We start from the raw sequence: 22,663 nt of genomic DNA on the forward strand, positions 1-22,663 counted from the left end.
TCTGCCAAGGGAAGGAGAGAGATCCAATCGTCCTGTAGGTGAGTGATATAACAACGTAAATATTGCTCAAGTAAGCCATTCACTCTTTCTGTGAGACCATTTGCCTGCGGATGGTAAGATGAGGTTAGTCTTGGTTGAATACGTAAACTGGTACAAAGAGTTTTCCAAAAATGAGAGGTGAACTGAGTACCGCGATCGGTAATGATGGACCGTGGTATGCCATGTAAGCGCACAATGTTGTTAATGAAAGCTTGTGCGGTCTCTGTTGCAGTGGGAAGTGATTTTAAGGGAACAAAATGGGCCAACTTGGTCAAATGATCGACCACAACCATAATGGTATTATGGTTTTGAGATAGAGGTAGTTCCACTATGAAATCCATAGAAATCAGTGACCATGGAATTTCTGGTATAGGTAAGGGATTAAGATATCCAATGGGTTTCTTTCTTTCAACTTTATTTCTGGCACAAACATCACAGGAATTGACATAATCCTGTACAGAATCTGATATTTTGGGCCACCAGAAATCCCTGCAAAGTAGTTCTTTGGTTTTATGTATACCTGGATGGCCTGATAATGGGTTGTCATGGTAGTAGTTTAGGATAAAATTCCGTAATTGTTTTGGAATGTATAACTTTTTATGATAAGTGTAAAGTCCAGTATTTTCTTTTATTAGATTGCTATCATTAGGTAGGTCATCTGTTTGGAGTGCTCTGATAATGTCATTCTCAAATGTTGTTAACTGACCTATTATCTTATGTGGGGGTATTAAATACATATTTTGATCTGGCCTTAAGCTTTGTTCATGGATGCGGGACAATGCGTCTGCTTTTGTGTTTAAACGTCCAGGTCTATAAGTAATCAGGAAGTTAAACCTGTCCAAAAACAAACTCCATCGCACTTGACGGGAGGAGTTTTACTTTGGCGTAAATATTGTAGGTTTTTATGGTCTGTATATATTATAAAAGGAGTCTTTGTGCCCTCTAATATATGCCTCCATACTTCTAATGCTGATTTGACTGCTAACAATTCCTTGTCCCCTATGGAGTAATTAGCTTCAGCTGGTTGTAAGGTTCTGGAGTATCTGGAGATTTTGGGGCAACAATATCTTTAAGTACATTTTTCAGTGCAGCATTCTCTGCCTGAAGTTCTGTGAGCCCTCTTGCTAGAAAATCAACTTTCTGATTGAGAGTGTCAAACTCTGCTTTAACTGCCTGTGGATCCATTATGCTATATAACTTTAACTTTATAGGCTTGATTATTATGTACGGTTGTAAATGTAGCTGGACAAGAAACCAGAATGTTATTCTGTAACAACTGGTAAAAACTGTGCCAGCAAGTTAATAAGACATAATGGATAGCAGACAAGATATAGTTAATATCACAATCTGTGCCTTTAGAAATCTCATGCAACTAGTAACAGGAGTTGATAGGTTAACAGTCACAGGTAATGAATTTCACTTGGTCAATAAAGAGAGTTCATAAGTGATTACTGAGTCAGTGGATTAATATGCAGCTTAAGCAAACAGAGGTTATAACAGCTTGTTATGCCTGTAAAAGGTGGAGGATATGGCATAAATAGTTAATGAATGTTTGTACCTTAGTTGCAGATGAAGAAAGGACTGGATCCAGTTTTCAGAGCAGTGAACAATGTTTTAGATAACAATCTACTTACAACTTGGTAGGAGAGATTGCTGGGAGGAACAGATGAGAGCTTTGCAGACAGTGTGCAGCAGGTGAGCAGAAATGAGGAAGTGATCCTTGCCGCCGGGACTTGATGCAGTGTAGGAATCCAAAAGGAAAAAGATCCAGTATGCTGAGCTGCTTGAAGCAGGGAAGCAGGTTCCAAAGTAAGAATCCTTCACAGTTGAAAAAGTAGCAAGGTAACACAGCAGTAAATAACTATAGAGATTGCTTAAATAAAATAAGCACTTGCATTAGAGGTCAGACTTGAAAGTGGCTGCTGTGGACAAGTTGAACACAACAGGCTAAGCACAAAATAATCAAGCAATGATGTGAAGAAAGGGGAGTGGTTTTATAGGCAGGAGGAATTGAGTGGAATGTCTTAAAGGGACATTACAGGTAGCCCCCGATCCGGGACCGGATCTAGTAGGGGGCAGACTCTCTCTCTTCGCTCAGGCCTGGGCAAGAGACGTACACGATCCCTGGGCCTTAGAGATTGTATCCCAGGGATATCTTCTAGAATTCAAGGACTCCCCTCCAAGGGAAAGGTTCCATATTTCTCATCTGTCTACAGACATGACAAAGGAAGAGGCGTTCTTACGCTGTGTAGAAGACCTACATACAATGGGAGTGATCCACCCAGTTCCAATTGCGGAACAAGGGCTGGGGTTTTACTCAAACCTGTTTGTGGTTCCCAAAAAAGAAGGAACTTTCAGACCAATCCTGGATCTCAAAATTCTAAACAAATTCCTCAGAATCCCATCATTCAAGATGGAGACCATTCGGACAATATATGACTACCGTGGATCTAAAGGATGCGTATTTACACATTCCTATCCACAAAGATCATCACCAGTTTCTCAGGTTCGCTTTTCTGGACAAGCATTATCAGTTTGTGGCTCTCCCTTTCGGGTTGGCCACTGCTCCCAGAATTTTCACAAAGGTGCTAGGGTCCCTCCTGGCGGTGCTAAGGCCGCGGGGCATAGCAGTGGCGCCTTATCTAGACAACATCTTAATTCAGGCGTCAACTTTCCAAAGAGCCAAGTCTCACACAGAAATTGTAGTGGCCTTTCTGAGGTCTCACGGGTGGAAGGTGAACATCAAAAAGAGTTCTCTCTCCCCCCTCACAAGAGTTCCCTTCCTAGGAACACTAATAGACTCGGTAGAAATGAAAATATTTCTGACGGAGGTCAGAAAGTTTAAACTCTTAACTACTTGCCGAGCTCTTCATTCCATTCCTCGGCCATCTGTAGCTCAGTGCATGGAGACAATCGGATTAATGGTAGCGGTAATGGACATAGTCCCTTTTGCACGGATTCACCTCAGACCACTGCAACTATGCATGCTCAAACAGTGGAATGGGGATTATGCAGATTTGTCTCCTCAAATACAGTTGGACCAGGGGACCAGAGATTCTCTACTCTGGTGGTTGTCTCAGGATCACCTGGCTCAGGGAATGTGTTTCCGCAGACCAGAGTGGATCATCGTAACGACTGACGCCAGTCTGTTGGGCTGGGGTGCTGTCTGGGACTCCCTGAAAGCTCAGGGCTTATGGTCTTGGGAAGAAGCTCTTCTCCCGATAAACATTTTGGAGCTGGGGCGATATTCAACGCTCTTCAGGCATGTCCTCAGCTAGCTGTGGTCAAATTCATCAGATTTCAGTCGGACAACATCACGACTGTAGCTTACATCAACCATCAAGGGGGAACAAGGAGTCCCCTAGCAATGATGGAAGTAACCAAAATAATCAGGTGGGCGGAGGATCACTCTTGCCACCTCTCAGCAATTCACATCCCAGGAGTAGACAACTGGGAAGCGGATTTTCTAAGTCGTCAGACTTTTCATCCGGGGGAGTGGGAACTCCACCAGGAGGTATTTGCCCAGCTGACTCAGCTATGGGGCACTCCACAATTGGATCTGATGGCGTCCCGTCAGAATGCCAAACTTCCTCTTTACAGGTCCAGGTCCCCGGATCCCCAGGCGGTGTTGATAGATGCTCTAGCAGCGCCTTGGTCCTTCAATCTGGCCTATGTGTTTCCACTGTTTCCTCTCCTTCCTCGTCTGGTTACCAGAATCAAGCAGGAGAGGGCGTCGGTGATTCTAATAGCACCTACGTGGCCACGCAGGACTTGGTATGCAGACCTAGTGGACATGTCATCCGTTCCACCATGGACTCTGCCAATGAGGCAGGACCTTCTACTTCAAGGTCCTTTCAAACATCCAAATCTAATTTCTCTGTGTCTGACTGCTTGAAGATTGAACGCCTAATTCTATCTAAGCGTGGTTTCTCTGAGTCGGTTATCGATACCCTGATTCAGGCTAGAAAGCCTGTGAACAGGAAATCTACCATAAGATTTGGCAAAAATATCTTTGTTGGTGCGAATCCAAGGGCTACTCATGGAGTAAGATTAGGATTCCCAGGATATTGTCTTTTCTCCAAGATGGATTGGAGAAAGGATTGTCAGCTAGTTCCTTAAAAGGACAGATATCTGCTTTGTCTATTCTTTTACACAAACGTCTGGCGGAGGTACCAGACGTTCAAGCGTTTAGCCAGGCTTTAGTCAGAATCAAGCCTGTTTATAGACCTGTGGCTCCGCCATGGAGTCTGAATTTAGTTCTTTCAGTTCTGCAAGGGGTTCCGTTTGAACCTTTACATTCCATAGATATTAAGCTTTTATCTTGGAAAGTTTTGTTTTTGGTAGCTATCTCTTCTGCGCGAAGAGTTTCAGAGTTATCTGCTTTACAGTGTGACTCACCTTACTTGGTGTTCCATGCAGATAAGGTAGTTTTGCGTACGAAACCTGGTTTTCTTCCTAAGGTTGTGTCTAATAAGAATATTAACCAGGAAATTGTTGTTCCTTTTCTGTGTAATCCTTCGTCAAAGAAGGAACGTCTGTTACACAATCTCGATGTGGTTCGTGCTTTAAAGTTCTATTTACAAGCAACTTAAGATTTCAGACAAACAACTTCATTGTTTGTCGTCTATTCTGGTAAGAGGAGAGGTCAGAAGGCAACTGCTACCTCTCTTTCCTTTTGGCTGAAAAGCATCATCCGTCTGGCCTATGAGACTGCTGGCCAGCAGCCTCCTGAAACAATTACTGCTCATTCTACCAGAGCAGTGGCTTCCACATGGGCTTTTAAAAATGAGGCTTCTGTTGAACAGATTTGTAAGGCAGCAACTTGGTCTTCGCTGCATACTTTTTGCAAATTTTACAAATTCGATACTTTTGCTTCTTTGGAGGCTATTTTTGGGAGAAAGGTTTTACAAGCAGTGGTGCCTTCCGTTTAAGGTACCTGTCTTGTTCCCTCCCTTCATCCGTGTCCTAAAGCTTTGGTATTGGTATCCCACAAGTAAAGGATGAATCCGTGGACTGGATACACCTTACAAGAGAAAACAGAATTTATGGTTACCTGATAAATTACTTTCTCTTGTGGTGTATCCAGTCCATGGCCCGCCCTGGCTATTAAGTCAGGTAGATTTTTTTGTTTAAACTACAGTCACCACTGCACCCTATAGTTTCTCCTTTTTCTTCCTAACCTCCGGTCTAATGACTGGGGGGTGGAGCTAGAGGGGGAGCTATAAGGACAGCTCAGCTGTGTGCTCTCTTTGCCACTTCCTGTTAGGAAGGAGAATATCCCACAAGTAAAGGATGAATCCGTGGATTGGATACACCACAAGAGAAAGTAATTTATCAGGTAAGCATAAATTCTGTTTTTGATGTATTTTGCTTCTTCTGAAGCAGTCTTTGGTAGAAAAGCAGCTGTCTCAGTTTGATTCTACTGCTTTTGATTTAAGTTTTTTTAAGAAAAACTTAATTATTGTGTGGATTTAATTTCTCAGTGGAAATAGCTGTTGTTTTTTTATCCCTCCCTCTCTAGTGACTCTTCTGTGGTCCTCCACATCTTGGGTATTTTCTATCCTATAGGTCATTAGCTCATGGACTCTTGCCAATTACATGAAAGAAAACATGATTTATGTAAGAACTTACCTGATAAATTCATTTCTTTCATATTGGCAAGAGTCCATGAGACCCTTTTTATGGTGGTTATGTTTTTTTTTTGTATAAAAGCACAATTATATTTCCAGTTCCTATTTTTGTATGCTTTTTTACTCCTTTTTGTTATCACCTTACTACTTGGCTATTCGTTAAACTAATTTGTGGGTGTGGTGAGGGGTGTATTTATAGGCATTTTGAGGTTTGGGAAACTTTGCCCCTCCTGGTAGGAATGTATATCCCATACGTCACTAGCTCACGGACTCTTGCCAATATGAAAGAAATGAATTTATCAAGTAAGTTCTTACATAAATTATGTTTTTTACTGCCGTTATGGTGTTCTATTCCGTCCTGGCTGAGCTTTAGCGCCGTTAGGACGGAATAGAAGGTCCTAGCCGTTTGGCTGTCCTGAAGCCAACGGCTCTTCCTGGATGCAATTGCGGTCTGGTGGGCATGCCTAGCGTCATATGGACGCCCCCCTGACCGGATCCCATAATTGAAATCTCGCGTTCGCGTGCACGATCGCAGGATTTCAATGTGTCTACATCGGAACAATTGACCCTGTCGTGAAAGGGTTAAAATGCTGTTTATTATTAGTAAAAATTATATATTTAATAAGTCGCCCACTTAAGAATTATAGGTGTTCTACAGCTATTTCATTTGAGATTAAATAGTTTACTTTTTTGCCTGGCTATGGTTGTACAGTCAGCTGATCTCAGGTTCTTACTTTGCAGATATCTTTCCGATCTCCACGCTCCGGGTGACCCTGCTTGGCAGTGTATTGGAGCCCAGCACAAATGGATTGTTCAACTTATGCACAGCTGTAAAGAAGGCTATGTTAAAGAATTTAAAGGCAAGTACAATTAAACACACACAGACAAAACACTCACGGAAATTATTTATTAGCTTTTAACATTATAACCTTAAACCTGTTCTATGCAAAAAAGTAATGTTTATGCATACATATAGTCTTTACTATAGAACAATATAAGACACCTGTAACTTCTAAGTTCCATTGTAATTAAGGAACCCTTTGTTTGGGCAAACAGTTGAAGAATCAATAACTTTTCTTTTTAATGGAAACGATGGTGAGAGTTCACAAAACATCCAAAGCTTAGGCAAAACACCCCTACATTGCAGAGTATTACTTTACCCTGTCTCCCAACATACCCCACTTATGTTTTGCCTCCAGCATGGAGTAGGGGAAACTCTGAAGCTCTCTGTCTTCCAAATGTTTGATAGGGGTTCTGTAACAATGTTTTCCCCCTCAAAAGCGCCTGCTGGGCACAGGGGTCTAAACAGGTGAAAAATATATTCCCAGTGTAGAGATGTCACAGCCCCCCAGGTGAATTTTAGCATTATTTACCAGTCCCCTGCTCTACAGTGTGTTGCACATTCTAGATCATTGGTTGCACTTCCTCTAATAGGGCCATCTACTGAATGCTGTCATGATGTAATCAAAAATTGATTTTCATTGGACAATTGAATATTCCCTGAGCATCTACACATAGTGTTCACCGACACTGCAAACTTACTTTCACCTTTTGTTGTTTTTTTTGTTTTTTTAATTTATCAGTAGAAAGAAGCTGATCCAGAGTGCTCTAGCACAAGGCTACAATGTATTGTTAATTGCTCCGGGTTATTTTTCTAGAAGTCACGCTAGGTTGATGATAATGGAGAGACAGCACCTCATGTGATCAGGGCCTCTTCATGTAGGAGTATGGCACCGCAGCTCCTGCTCTGCAAAGACCTCTAAAATTGTAAGTCCTGATAGCCTGAGTCTCTGCAGTTGAGATCACAAAAAAGTAATAAGGGCTTTTTCGGCTGGATTTCTCAAATCTTAACCAATATTGTATGTATGAGTAGGAGCTGCAAGAAAACACGTCTCATCTCTGCAGTGGTTAACTCCGCCCCCCTGCCTTAATGTCCTTTTAAAATGCTCATTCAGCCTTCTAATATCCTTTGGTTTTCTTTTATGTTTATTATATTATAGTTTAAAATCAAATGTACATATCTGCTTTCTATTGAAGGATGCTTCTTCTCAAAGAAACTGACATGGATCAGACATATTAAGTTTTCAGTAGGGCTAAATAAAATATATTGGACAATTCTGTTCTAAATAATCTTTATTTCTCTTGTTAAGTGTATTCAGTCCACGGATCATCCATTACTTATGGGATATATTCCCTTCCCAACAGGAAGTTGCAAGAGTATCACCCAAAGCAGAGCTGCTATATAGCTCCTCCCCTCCACGTCATATCCAGTCATTCTCTTGCAACACTCAACATAGTAGGAAGGTGTGAGAGGAGTGTGGAGTTTTTATACTTAATTATTTCATCAATCAAAAGTTTGTTATTTTAAATGGCACCGGAGTGTGCTGTTTTTTCTCTCAGGCAGTTTTTAGAAGAAGAATCTGCCTGCGTTTTCTATGATCTTAGCAGAAATAACTAAGATCCACTGGCTGTTCTCACACATTCTGAGGAGTGGGGTAACTTCAGAAAGGGAATAGCATGCGGGGTTCCCTGCAGATGAGGTATGTGCTGTAAAATATTTTTCTAAGGAATGGAATTGACTAAGAAAATACTGCTGATACCGATGTAATGTAAGTACAGCCTTAAATGCAGTAGTAGTGACTGGTATCAGGCTGATGAATGTATGTGCAGTAAGTAATTTTCTAAGGAATGGAATTTGACTAAGAAAATGCTGTTAATACTGAAGTAATATATGAGCCTTAACTGCAGTTCGAAGCGACTAGTAGCAGGCTTATTGATAACACTACATAACTTTTAAAATGTATGTTTAAAACGTTTACTGGCATGTTATTCGTTTTTGTGAGGTACTTTGGTGATAAATCTTTTGGGGCATGATTTTTTCAACATGGCTGACGTATATTTCTGCATAGAAAAGGTTAACTGAGTTTTCCCACTGTTGTAATATGAGTGGGAGGGGCCTATGTTAGCGCTTTTTTGCGCAGTAAAAATTCAGTCACAGTCTTCCTGCTTCTTCCTCCTTGATCCAGGACGTCTCTAGAGAGCTCAGGGGTCTTCAAAATTCATTTTGAGGGAGGTAATCAGTCACAGCAGACCTGTGACAGTGTGTTTGACTGTGATAAAAACGTTAATTGTTAAATTGATTATCCGTTTTGGGTTTTAAGGGGTTAATCATCCATTTGCTAGTGGGTGCAATACTTTGCTAACTTAATACATTACTGTGAAAATTTGGTTGCTATAACTGATTTGGGTCATTGTTGTTTCAACTGTGACAGTTTTTTTGTGCTTCTTAAAGGCGCAGTAGCGTTTTTTATATTGCTTGTAAACTTATTTGAAAGGATTTTCCAAGCTTGCTAGTCTCATTGCTAGTCTGTTTAAACATGTCTGACACAGATGAATCTGTTTGTTCACTATGTTTGAAGGGCAATGTGGAGCCCCATAGACATATGTGTGCTAAATGTATTGATGTCACTTTAAATAAAAGTCAGTCTTTATCTGTAAAGAAATTATCACCAGACAACGAGGGGGAAGTTATGCCGACTAACTCTCCTCACGTGTCAGTACCTTCGCCTCCCGCTCAGGAGGCGCGTGATATTGTGGTGCCAAGTACATCAGAGAGGCCCTTACAAATCACTTTGCAAGACATGGCTGCTGTTATGACAGAGGTATTATCTAAATTGCCAAAATTAAGAGGCAAGCGCGATAGCTCTGGGTTAAGGACAGAGCGCGCTGATGATGTGAGAGCCATGTCCGATACTGCGTCACAATTTGCAGAACATGAGGACGGAGAGCTTCATTCTGTGGGTGACGGATCTGATCCAGGGAGACCGGATTCAGAGATTTCTAATTTTAAATTTAAGCTTGAGAACCTCCGTGTATTGTTAGGGGAGGTATTAGCGGCTCTGAATGATTGTAACACGGTTGCAATTCCAGAGAAATTATGTAGGCTGGATAGATACTATGCGGTGCCGGTGTGTACTGACGTTTTTCCTATACCTAAAAGGCTTACAGAGATTATTAGCAAGGAGTGGGATAGACCCGGTGTGCCCTTTTCCCCTCCTCCAATATTTAGGAAAATGTTTCCAATAGACGCCACCACACGAGACTTATGGCAGACAGTCCCTAAGGTGGAGGGAGCAGTTTCTACTTTAGCTAAACGTACCACTATCCCGGTGGAGGATAGTTGTGCTTTTTCGGATCCAATGGATAAAAAATTAGGTTACCTTAAGAAAATGTTTGTTCAACAAGGTTTTATCTTACAGCCCCTTGCATGCATTGCGCCTGTCACTGCTGCTGCAGCATTCTGGTTTGAGTCTCTGGAAGAGGCCATTCGCACAGCTCCATTGGATGAGATTATGGACAAGCTTAAAGCACTTAAGCTAGCTAACGCATTTGTTTCTGATGCCGTTGTACATTTAACCAAACTAACGGCTAAGAACTCCGGATTCGCCATCCAGGCGCGCAGAGCGCTATGGCTTAAATCCTGGTCAGCTGACGTGACTTCTAAATCTAAATTGCTTAATATTCCTTTCAAAGGGCAGACCTTATTCGGGCCTGGCTTGAAATAAATTATTGCTGACATTACTGGAGGTAAGGGTCATACTCTTCCTCAGGACAAGGCCAAATCAAAGGCCAAACAGTCTAATTTTCGTGCCTTTCGTAACGTCAAGGCAGGAGCAGCATCAACTTCCTCCGCTCCAAAACAGGAAGGAACTGTTGCTCGTTGCAGACAGGGCTGGAAAGCTAACCAGTCCTGGAACAAGGGCAAGCAGGCCAGAAAACCTACTTCTGCCCCTAAGACAGCATGAAGAGAGGGCCCCCTATCCGGAAACGGATCTAGTGGGGGGCAGACTTTCTCTCTTCGCCCAGGCTTGGGCAAGAGATGTCCAGGATCCCTGGGCTTTAGAGATCATATCTCAGGGATATCTTCTGGACTTCAAAGCTTCTCCTCCACAGGGGAGATTTCATCTTTCAAGGTTATCAGCAAACCAAATAAAGAAAGAGGCATTTCTACGCTGTGTACAAGACCTCTTAGTAATGGGGGTGATCCACCCAGTTCCGTGGACGGAACAAGGGCAAGGTTTTTACTCAAATCTGTTTGTGGTTCCCAAGAAAGAGGGAACCTTCAGACCAATCTTGGACCTAAAAATCTTAAACAAATTCCTAAGAGTTCCATCATTCAAAATGGAAACTATTCGAACCATCCTACCCATGATCCAAGAGGGTCAATACATGACCACAGTGGACTTAAAGGATGCCTACCTTCACATACCGATTCACAAAGATCATTATCGGTACCTAAGATTTGCCTTTCTAGACAGGCATTACCAGTTTGTAGCTCTTTCCTTCGGGTTAGCTACGGCCCCGAAAATTTTTACAAAGGTTCTGGGCTCACTTCTGGCGGTGCTAAGACCGCGAGGCATAGCGGTGGCTCCGTACCTAGACGACATTCTGATACAAGCGTCAAGTTTTCAAATTGCCAAGTCTCATACAGAGATAGTTCTGGCTTTTCTGAGGTCGCATGGGTGGAAGGTGAACGTGGAAAAGAGTTCTCTATTACCACTCACAAGAGTTCTCTTCCTGGGGACTCTTATAGATTCTATAGAAATGAAGATTTACCTGACGGAGTCCAGGTTATCAAAGCTTCTGAATGCTAGTTCGTTAAAGGGACAGATTTCTGCCCTGTCTATTCTTTTACACAAACGTCTGGCAGAAGTTCCAGACGTCCAGGCCTTTTGTCAGGCTTTGGCTAGGATTAAGCCTGTGTTTAAGACTGTTGCTCCTCCGTGGAGCTTAAACTTGGTTCTTAAAGTTCTTCAAGGGGTTCCGTTTGAACCCCTTCATTCCATTGATATTAAGCTTTTATCTTGGAAAGTTCTGTTTTCGATGGCTATTTCCTCGGCTCGAAGAGTCTCTGAGTTATCTGCCTTACATTGTGATTCTCCTTACCTGATTTTCCATTCAGACAAGGTAGTTCTGCGTACTAAACCTGGGTTTTTACCTAAGGTAGTTTCTAACAGGAATATCAATCAGGAGATTGTTGTTCCATCATTATGTCCTAATCCTTCTTCAAAGAAGGAACGACTTTTGCATAATCTGGATGTAGTCCGTGCCCTGAAGTTCTATTTACAGGCAACTAAAGATTTTCGTCAAACTTCTTCTCTGTTTGTCGTGTACTCTGGACAGAGGAGAGGTCAAAAACCTTGGCAACCTCTCTCTCTTTTTGGCTTCGTAGCATAATACGTTTAGCCTATGAGACTGCTGGACAGCAGCCCCCTGAAAGAATTACAGCTCATTCTACTAGAGCTGTGGCTTCCACCTGGGCCTTTAAGAATGAGGCCTCTGTTGAACAGATTTGCAAGGCTGCAACTTGGTCTTCGCTTCACACTTTTTCAAAATTTTACAAATTTGACACTTTTGCTTCTTCGGAGGCTGTTTTTGGGAGAAAGGTTCTACAGGCAGTGGTTCCTTCCGTTTAAGTTCCTGCCTTGTCCCTCCCATCATCCGTGTACTTTAGCTTTGGTATTGGTATCCCATAAGTAATGGATGATCCGTGGACAGAATACACTTAACAAGAGAAAACATAATTTATGCTTACCTGATAAATTTATTTCTCTTGTAGTGTATTCAGTCCACGGCCCGCCCTGTCTTTTTTAAGGCAGATCTAAATTTTAATTAGAACTCCAGTCACCACTGCTCCCTATGGTTTCTCCTTTCTTGTCTTGTTTCGGTCGAATGACTGGATATGACGTGGAGGGGAGGAGCTATATAGCAGCTCTGCTTTGGGTGATCCTCTTGCAACTTCCTGTTGGGAAGGGAATATATCCCATAAGTAATGGATGATCCGTGGACTGAATACACTACAAGAGAAATAAATTTATCAGGTAAGCATAAATTATGTTTTTATATACCTATATATCTATATTCAAAGTGAATAAATATACAAACCTTTTAGTACATGTAATAAATTTACCAGAGCGGGAAATGGGAACAAAATGCTTAAAGGGCAGTCAACACCAGTATATTTTTTATTTTAAAAGATAGAAAATCCCTTTATTACCCGTTCCCTAGTTTTGCATAACCAGCACAATTATATTAATATACTTTTTACCTTTGTGATTATCTTGTATCTAAGCCTCTGCAAACTGCCCCCTTATTTCAGTCCTTTTGACAGACTTGCATTTTAGCCAATCAGTGCTGGCTCCTAGGAACTCCACACGCGTGAGCTCTGTGTTATCTATATGAAACACATGAATTAACACCCTCTAGTGGTGACAAACTGTCAAAATGCCCTGAGAAGAGAGGCGGCCTTCAAGGGCTTAGAAATTAGCATATGAACCTCCTGGGTTTGGCTTTCAAATAAGAATACCAAGAGAACAAAGCAAAATTAGTGATATATTTAAATTTAAAAATAGTTTAAAATTACATGCCCTATATGAATAATGAAAGTTTGTTTTGGATTAGACTGTCCCTTTAACTGGAAAATGTCACCTGACTTCAAAGCTTCAGGAGGACCCTTGCCTGGTATTACCAGGAAGAAAGCTTCTATATTTTGTAAGATATCCCCTCATCAGTGGCACACTGTGTACACCGCAGTAGAAAAGTTGTGAAATGCTTTGAAACTTAAAGGACCTCTAAACAAAGTGGAATAGCATAATCAATAAATGCATAATAAAGAGACAATGCAAAAGCACTTGGTTTGCATTTCAAATGAGCACTAGATTGTTTTCTGACAAATGTTAGTTACATTTTCCTTCTTAATGCATCATGTGGCGGTCATCAGCCAATCACAAAATGCATATATGTATATCTTGTTAATCTTGCACATGCTCAATAGGAGCTGGGGCATGAAAAAACATACATATAAAAAGATTGTACACTAATGGAAGTGAATTGGAAAGTTGTTTAAAATTGTGTGCTCTATCTGAATCATAAAAGTTTCATTTTGACTTGACTGTCCCTTTAAGTAAATTTAATAGTCACCATATTTTCATACCTTCAATATAGAAACATTTATAAGGAACAAAGAGAATTGTCCAGTATTTCGGGACTGGACTGACCTTTCTTAGCGGGATCAGACTAATATGCTTCAGGAAAGTTTTCCTTTGTTAAAAGTACAACTGAGCTTAAAGAAGCTGCTCCTAGGAGGTAACTCGCTATAGCACAAGCTACTGAGCGGTTGTTCGTTCCTGGTATAGCGCTTCTCTCTTTTTATGCATTTGTATTACGATCCTTGGGAGGTCTCCCTAATGGTGATGGGGGGGACCAGACGTGGATTCCTTGCCAAGTGTGCTTAGAGGAATATTGCTGAACCTCACTGACAAGGCCCACAGGAGGCCGAAATGATCATCTGGAGTTGTCATGTTCCTTGTTAAGAGGAGAATTGCCTTGTATTTCAGGGCTGGGCTGACCTTACTGGGCAAGATCAGACTGATATACTTCAGGAAAGTCTTCCTCTGTGAAAAGCACAACTGGGCTAAAAGAGCTGCTCCTAGGTGGTAACTCACCATAGAACAAGCTATTGTGCTGTTGTTCATTCCTGATAGAACTACAGAAAAAAATAAACACATTATCCAAAATAAAAAAATGAAACCTAATGTCTATGAAAATAAAAAAGCCCCCCCAAAATAACCCCCCCCCAATCTAATGCTAAACTACCAATAGCAATTAAAAGGGCTTTTTGTAGGGCATTATCCTAAGTTAAACAGCTCTTTTACATTAAAAATAAACAAAGTCCACCCTAACAGTAAAACCCCTCACCCACCAAACCCCACAAAAAAAAAAAAACTAACACTAATAAATTTAGCCAATAGGAATGCAAGGTACCCCAAATTGATTGCGGTACCTTGCATTTTTTCTTCAGTATACCACGGAGGCTCCTCTTCATCCGATCGTCCATGTCGCCAAGGACTGACACAGCGGATCGCCACATCTGGGAAGATCGCTCTGGACCTCCTCGCCGCCTTTGCAGTGAAGGAAGATGATGGACCCGTCTGGAAGAAGACCTTCTCCGCCGGACTTCTGAAACCATGAGTACCTATTTGGGGCTTTAGTGTTAGGTTTTTACATTTTTTTTAATTTATTTTTTTAACTTAGGTTTTTTTGGGCACTTGGAAAAAGAGCTAAATGCCCTTTTAAGGGCAATGCCCATACAAATGCCCTTTCAGGTAGTTTAGCATTAGATTAGGGCAGTGCTTTCCAAACTGTGTGTCGTGACACATTAGTGTGTCAACGACAGTGTGTAGGTGTGTCCCTGCTTTAGCACAAATTTTGGGGAATTTAAAATTATTTTTACATTTTTTTTTGGTTTCCGACTTTCTGCCTGCCTGCTACGCATATCACGTGGTTGGCGGCACATTGGCTCCTGACTGCACGTGTAGTCAGTGAGTGGGACAGCAGTGTGTTTGCAGCGCAGGCAGTAGTCAGTCTGACTCACAAAGCTCTAAGGGCAGTAGCTTAAACGCTGAGTTGAAGTCAGAAGACAAAGTGTTGGGTTTTTTTGCAGCTAGCTCATAGTAGTGCATTGCTGCTCCTGGTCTTGATATATGGATAGGAAGTGGAAGCTTAAAAATTCTTGATGATGAAATGTGCGTGTCTTTATCTAATATTCCACCAAATATTCAGGAACTATGTTCATCCCATCAAACTCATACATCCCATTAAAATAGTAAGTAGCTATTGGTGTTATTAAACTTTTTTTTTCAATTCTTGCACATATATACTGTTACTTGTAAATACATTTCGTTATATATTATATCATTATATGTATGTGTCTGTATCTCTTTAAACAAGTTAGTTTAACCTCCTGTTTGCTAGTACAACTAAATTACTGTGTCGCGAAATGATGTAGGTCTAAAAAGTGTGTCACCAACAAGAAAAGTTTGGAAAACTCTGGATTAGGGGGTGTTTTTATTTTGGGGGGCTTTTTTATTTTCATAGGTTATATAGCGACTTATTGCGTGCGGGTAGATGTTTTCTCCAACATTGGTGTGTCCGGTCCACGGCGTCATCCATAACTTGTGGGAATATTCTCTTCCCCAACAGGAAATGGCAAAGAGCACAGCAAAAGCTGTCCATATAGTCCCTCCTAGGCTCCGCCCACCCCAGTCATTCTCTTTGCCGCTGAACAAGCAGCATCTCCACGGAGATGGTGAAGAGTATGTGGTGTTTAGTTGTAGTTTTTTTTTATTCTACTATCAAGAGTTTGTTATTTTAAAATAGTGCTGGTATGTACTATTTACTCTGAAACAGAAAAGGATGAAGAGTTCTGTTTGTGAGAGGAGTATGATTTTAGCAGCAGTAACTAAAATCGTTTTCTGTTCCCACACAGGACTGTTGAGATGAGATAACTTCAGTTGGGGGGAACAGTTGGCAGACTTTTCTGCTTAAGGTATGACTAGCCATATTTCTAACAAGACTGTGTAATGCTGGAAGGCTGTCATTTTCCCCTCATGGGGACCGGTAAGCCATTTTCTTAAACAGAATAAAGGGCTTAATATGGGCTATAAAACTGGTAGACACTTTTATGGGCTAGATCGATTGCTTTATTTGGGCATTTTATACAGTTTGATGTTGAAATTCACACTTTATAACTTTGGGGAACGTTTTTTTACGTCAGGCACTGGTTTAGACACCTTCCCAGTCAGGAAGGGCCTTCTCTGTAGTAGGCAGAGCCTCATTTTCGCGCCATTACTGCGCAGTTACTTTTGAGAGCAGTACATGCAGCTGCATGTGTGTGGTTCTGGAAGTAGTCTGGAAGTAGTTGAAAAGGTTCCTAGAAGGCTTCATTTGGTATCGTATACCCCCCTGGGTTTGGTAAAGTCGCAGCAAAGGCTGGAGCTGGGACTGTAGAGGGGTTAAAACTGTAAACGGCTCAGGTTTCCTCATTTTAAGGGTTAAAGGTCTGAAATTTGGGGTGCAGTGCTTTGAATGCTTTAAGACACTGTGGTGAAAATTTGGTTAAAATTGAACAATTCCTTCATAGTTTTTCACATATTCAGTAAAAAAGTGTGCCCTGTTTAAAATTTAAAGAGACAGTAACGGTTTTGTTTTAAAACGTTTTTTGTACTTTATTGACAAGTTTAAGCCTGTTTAACATGTCTGTGCCTTCAGATAGACTATGTTCTGTATGTATGGAAGCCAATGTGTCTCCCCCTTCAAATATGTGTGATAATTGTGCCATAGCGTCCAAACAAAGTAAGGACAGTACTGCCACAGATAGTAAAGTTGCCCAAGATGATTCATCAGATGAAGGGAGTAGACATAGTTCTACATCATCTCCTTCTGTGTCTACACCAGTTTTGCCCACGCAGGAGACCCCTAGTACTTCTAGCGCGCCAATGCTTGTTACTATGCAACAATTGACGGCAGTAATGGATAACTCCATAGCAAATATTTTATCCAAAATGCCTGCATTTCAGAGAAAGCGCGATTGCTCTGTTTTAAACACTGTAGAGCAGGAGGGCGCTGATGAAAATTGCTCTGTCATACCCTTACACCAATCTGAAGTGGCCATGAGGGAGGTTTTGTCAGATGGGGAAATTTCTGATTCAGGTAGAATTTCTCAACAGGCAGAACCTGATGTTGTGACATTTAAATTTAAATTAGAGCATCTCCGCGCACTGCTTAAGGAGGTGCTATCTACTCTGGATGATTGTGACAACCTGGTCATTCCAGAAAAATTGTGCAAGATGGACAAGTTCCTAGAGGTTCCGGTGCACCCCGACGCTTTTCCTATACCCAAGCGGGTGGCGGACATAGTGAATAAGGAGTGGGAGAAGCCCGGCATACCTTTTGTCCCCCCTCCTATATTTAAGAAATTATTTCCTATGGTCGACCCCAGAAAAGACTTATAGCAGACAGTCCCTAAGGTCGAGGGGGCAGTTTCTACACTAGCCAAGCGCACTACTATTCCTATCGAGGATAATTGTGCTTTCAAAGATCCTATGGATAAAAAAATTGGAGGGTTTGCTTAAAAAGATTTTTGTATAGCAAGGTTACCTCCTGCAACCTATTTCGTGCATTATTCCTGTCACTACAGCAGCGTGGTTCTGGTTCGAGGAACTAGAAAAAGTCGCTCAGTAGAGAGACTCCGTATGAGGAGGTTATGGACAGAATTCACGCACTTAAGTTAGCTAATTCCTTTATTTTAGATGCCGCTTTGCAGTTAGCTAGATTAGCGGCGAAAAATTCAGGGTTTGCAATTGTGGCGCGCAGAGCGCTCTGGCTAAAGTCTTGGTCAGCGGATGTATCTTCCAAGACAAAATTGCTTAATATCCCTTTCAAGGGTAAAACCCTTTTTGGGCCAGAATTGAAAGAGATTATCTCAGACATCACTGGGGGTAAGGGCCATGCCCTCCCACAAGATAGGCCTTTCAAGGCCAAGAATACGTCTAATTTTCGTTCCTTTCGCAATTTCAGGAACGGACCGGCCTCCAACTCTGCAGCCTCTAGACAAGAGGGTAATGCTTCGCAAACCAAACCAGCTTGGAAACCGATGCAAGGCTGGAACAAGGGTAAGCAGGCCAAGAAGCCTGCTGCTGCTACCAAAACAGCATGAAGGAGTAGCCCCCGATCCGGGACCGGATCTAGTAGGGGGCAGACTCTCTCTCTTCGCTCAGGCTTGGGAAAGAGATGTTCAGGATCCCTGGGCACTAGAAATAGTTTCTCAGGGTTATCTTCTGGAATTCAAGGAACTACCCCCAAGGGGAAGGTTCCACATGTCTCACTTATCTTCAAACCAAATAAAGAGACAGGCATTCTTAGATTGTGTAGAAGACCTGTTAAAAATGGGAGTGATACACCCAGTTCCAACTGTGGAACAAGGACTGGGGTTTTACTCAAATCTATTTGTAGTTCCCAAAAAAGAGGGAACCTTCAGACCAATTCTGGATTTAAAGATTCTAAACAAATTTCTCAGAGTGCCATCGTTCAAAATGGAAACTATTCGAACGATTTTACATACAATCCAGGAGGGTCAATTTATGACTACCGTGGATCTAAAGGATGCGCATCTACATATTCCTATCCACAAAGATCATCATCAGTTCCTAAGGTTCGCCTTTCTGGACAAACATTACCAGTTTGTGGCTCTCCCATTCGGGCTAGCCACTGCTCCAAGGATTTTCACAAAGGTACTCGGGTCCCTTCTAGCGGTTCTAAGACCAAGGGGCATTGCAGTGGCACCTTACTTGGACGACATTCTGATACAAGCGTCGTCTCTTTCAAAGGCAAAGGCTCACACAGACATCGTTCTGGCCTTTCTCAGATCTCACGGGTGGAAGGTGAACATAGAAAAAAGTTCCCTGTCTCCGTCGACAAGAGTTCTTTTTCTTGGGGACAATAATAGATTCTTTAGAAATGAAGATTTTCCTGACAGATGTCAGAAAGTCAAAACTTCTAAACGCTTGTCAAGTTCTTCACTCTGTTCCACGACCTTCCATAGCTCAGTGCATGGAAGTAGTAGGGTTGATGGTTGCAGCAATGGACATAGTTCCTTTTGCGCGAATTCATCTAAGACCATTACAACTGTGCATGCTGAAACAGTGGAATGGGGACTATACAGACTTGTCTCCAGTGATTCAAGTAGATCAGAAGACCAGAGACTCACTCCGTTGGTGGCTAACCCAGGATCACCTGTCCCAGGGAATGAGCTTCCACAGACCAGAGTGGGTCATCGTCACGACCGACGCCAGTCTAGTGGGCTGGGGCGCGGTCTGGGACTCCCTGAAAGCTCAGGGTCTATGGTCTCGGGAAGAGTCTCTTCTCCCGATAAACATTCTGGAACTGAGAGCGATATTCAATACTCTCAAGGCTTGGCCTCAACTAGCAAAGGCCAGATTCATAAGATTCTAATCAGACAACATGACGACTGTTGCTTACATCAACCATCAGGGGGGAACAAGGAGTTCCCTGGCGATGAGGGAAGTGACCAAAATCATAAAATGGGTGGAGGATCACTCCTGCCATCTATCTGCGATCCACATCCCAGGAGTGGAAAACTGGGAGGCGGATTACCTGAGTCGTCAGACATTCCATCCGGGGGAGTGGGAACTCCACCCGGAGATATTTGCCCAGTTGACCCAATTATGGGGCATTCCAGACATGGATCTGATGGCGTCTCGTCGGAACTTCAAGGTTCCTTGCTACGGGTCCAGGTCCAGGGATCCCAAGGCGACTCTAGTGGATGCATTAGTAGCGCCTTGGACCTTCAACCTAGCTTATGTGTTTCCACCGTTTCCTCTCATTCCCAGGCTGGTAGCCAAGATCAAACAGGAGAGGGCCTCAGTGATTTTGATAGCCACGCAGGACTTGGTATGCAGACCTGGTGAATATGTCATCGGCTCCACCATGGAAGCTACCTTTGAGACAGGATCTTCTAGTACAGGGTCCATTCGAACATCCAAATCTAGTTTCTCTCCAGCTGACGGCTTGGAAATTGAACGCTTGATTTTATCTAAGCGTGGGTTTTCGGATTCTGTGATAGATAGTCTGGTACAAGCCAGAAAACCTGTAACTAGAAAAATTTACCATAAAATATGGAAAAGATATATCTGTTGGTGTGAATCCAAGGGATTCTCATGGAGTAAGATTAAAATTCCTAGGATCCTTTCCTTTCTCCAAGAAGGTTTGGATAAGGGATTATCAGCGAGTTCTCTAAAAGGACAGATTTCTGCTTTATCTGTCTTGTTACACAAACGACTGGCAGCTGTGCCAGATGTTCAAGCTTTTGTTCAGGCTTTGGTCAGGATCAAGCCTGTTTACAGACCTTTGACTCCTCCCTGGAGTCTGAATTTAGTTCTTTCAGTTCTTCAAGGGGTTCCGTTTGAACCTCTACATTCCATAGATATCAAGATGTTATCTTGGAAAGTTCTGTTTTTGGTTGCTATTTCTTCTGCTAGAAGAGTTTCTGAGTTATCTGCTCTGCAGTGTAATCTGCCCTATCTGGTGTTCCATTCAGATAAGGTTGTTTTGCGTACTAAACCTGGTTTCCTTCCAAAGGTTGTTTCCAACAAGAATATTAACCAGGAAATAGTTGTGCCTTCTTTGTGTCCGAATCCAGTTTCAAAGAAGGAACGTTTGTTACATAATTTAGATGTAGTACGTGCTTTAAAGTTCTATTTAGAAGCAACAAAGGATTTCAGACAAACGTCTTCTCTGTTTGTCGTTTATTCTGGCAAGAGGAGAGGTCAAAAAGCTACTGCTACCTCTCTTTCCTTTTGGCTGAAAAGCATCATCCGATTGGCTTACGAGACTGCCGGACGGCAGCCTCCCGAATGAATCACAGCTCACTCTACTAGGGCTGTGGCTTCCACATGGGCCTTCAAGAACGAGGCTTCTGTTGATCAGATATGTAAGGCAGCGACTTGGTCTTCCCTGCACACTTTTGCCAAATTCTACAAATTTGATACTTTTGCTTCTTCGGAGGCTATTTTTGGGAGAAAGGTTTTGCAAGCCGTGGTGCCTTCTGTTTAGGTAACCTGATTGGCTCCCTCCCTTCATCCGTGTCCTAAAGCTTTGGTATTGGTTCCCACAAGTTATGGATGACGCCGTGGACCGGACACACCAATGTTGGAGAAAACAGAATTTATGCTTACCTGATAAATTACTTTCTCCAACGGTGTGTCCAGTCCACGGCCCGCCCTGGTTTTTTAATCAGGTTTGATAAATTTCTTTCTTTAACTACAGTCACCACGGCACCCTATGGTTTCTCCTTTTTTTTTCTCCTGTCCGTCGGTCGAATGACTGGGGTGGGCGGAGCCTAGGAGGGACTATATGGACAGCTTTTGCTGTGCTCTTTGCCATTTCCTGTTGGGGAAGAGAATATTCCCACAAGTTATGGATGACGCCGTGGACCGGACACAACGTTGGAGAAAGTAATTTATCAGGTAAGCATAAATTCTGTTTTTTTCATACTTATTGCGGGCAGTTTTTTTTTTGTAATGCTCCGTTTGCCTTCACTGCATGGATGCATTCTTCGTGCATTCTTTTTGCCATTTTCGGAATCCACCTGGATGCACCCCTCACATTTCTTTTTAAAGACACGATGAGTCCACGGATCATCATCCTTACTTGTGGGAATTCACCTCCTGGTCAGCAGGAGGAGGCAAAGAGCACCACAGCAGAGCTGTTAAATAGCTCCTCCCTTCCCTCCCACTCCAGTCATTCTCTTTGCCTACGTTAGTGATAGGAAGAGGTAAAGTGAGGTGTTAGTATAGATTCTTCAATCAAGAGTTTATTATTTTTAAAGTAGTGCCAGAGTGTGATGCTTTGTTCTAGGGTGTAGACGTAGTCCATATCAGTCTCTTCAGTAGAGCTTTTGGTGGCTTTAGAGCAATGGTAACTGGTGGGACATAATTCTCACTGCGCCTCCCATACCTTTCTGCTGCCCTTATCCTGATGGCCTAAGCAAGTACTAACTCAGAAATTGCAAGAATGCCGCTTGGGTAAAACTTAGTGCTGACGTATAGTAATCTTTAAAATAAACAGCTGTTATGTCACAAAACAGGCCAGTCTGACGCGTTTCGGCTGTTATGCCTTATTCATAGACTCAATTGGCTCAATTCACCTGTGGAGCTTTAAATGCCCCCTCACAATCTCATTGGTTTCCTGAAATAGTGTCTTAGCTCTCTCCTCCCTTTTGCTTGTCAAACATTGGTTGCTGAATTCCTCCCACTACACACCTCCCTTCATTCATAGCTACCGGTGCAGCTGTCATAGCTGCAAGATATATATACCTAACTGACTTTGTTACTAGTTTTAATAGAGATGTGTAACATCTCATATATACCAATATTGGCCACATTAAATCAGACATGCAGAAATCTCTTTATATTCTTTGTATGTTACAAGCTAAATATGACTGTTGGTTGTTCTAACTCGTAACCTGAGGTCCTTTATTCATCTGGGTAACTGTCCCTGTTGGCGCCTATAAATGTTTATTACATGTGCGCTGTTATTGAGATAACCCTTTATGTAGTTGGATACTAAACCGGATA

General features: G+C 42.2%; 1 protein-coding gene across 1 annotated transcript in view; it reads left to right on the forward strand.

Annotated features, from left to right (window-relative positions):
- The window catches only part of EXOC2 (exocyst complex component 2), a 914,329-nt gene that overhangs the window by 594,681 nt on the left and 296,985 nt on the right, over positions 1–22,663 (forward strand). Inside the window, 1 exon segment of the mRNA XM_053714663.1 lies at positions 6,408–6,529. Within this exon segment, the coding sequence (XP_053570638.1) occupies positions 6,408–6,529 (122 nt within the window).

The sequence above is a fragment of the Bombina bombina genome, chromosome 5, assembly GCF_027579735.1.
Source record: "Bombina bombina isolate aBomBom1 chromosome 5, aBomBom1.pri, whole genome shotgun sequence".
Lineage (NCBI taxonomy): Eukaryota > Metazoa > Chordata > Amphibia > Anura > Bombinatoridae > Bombina > Bombina bombina.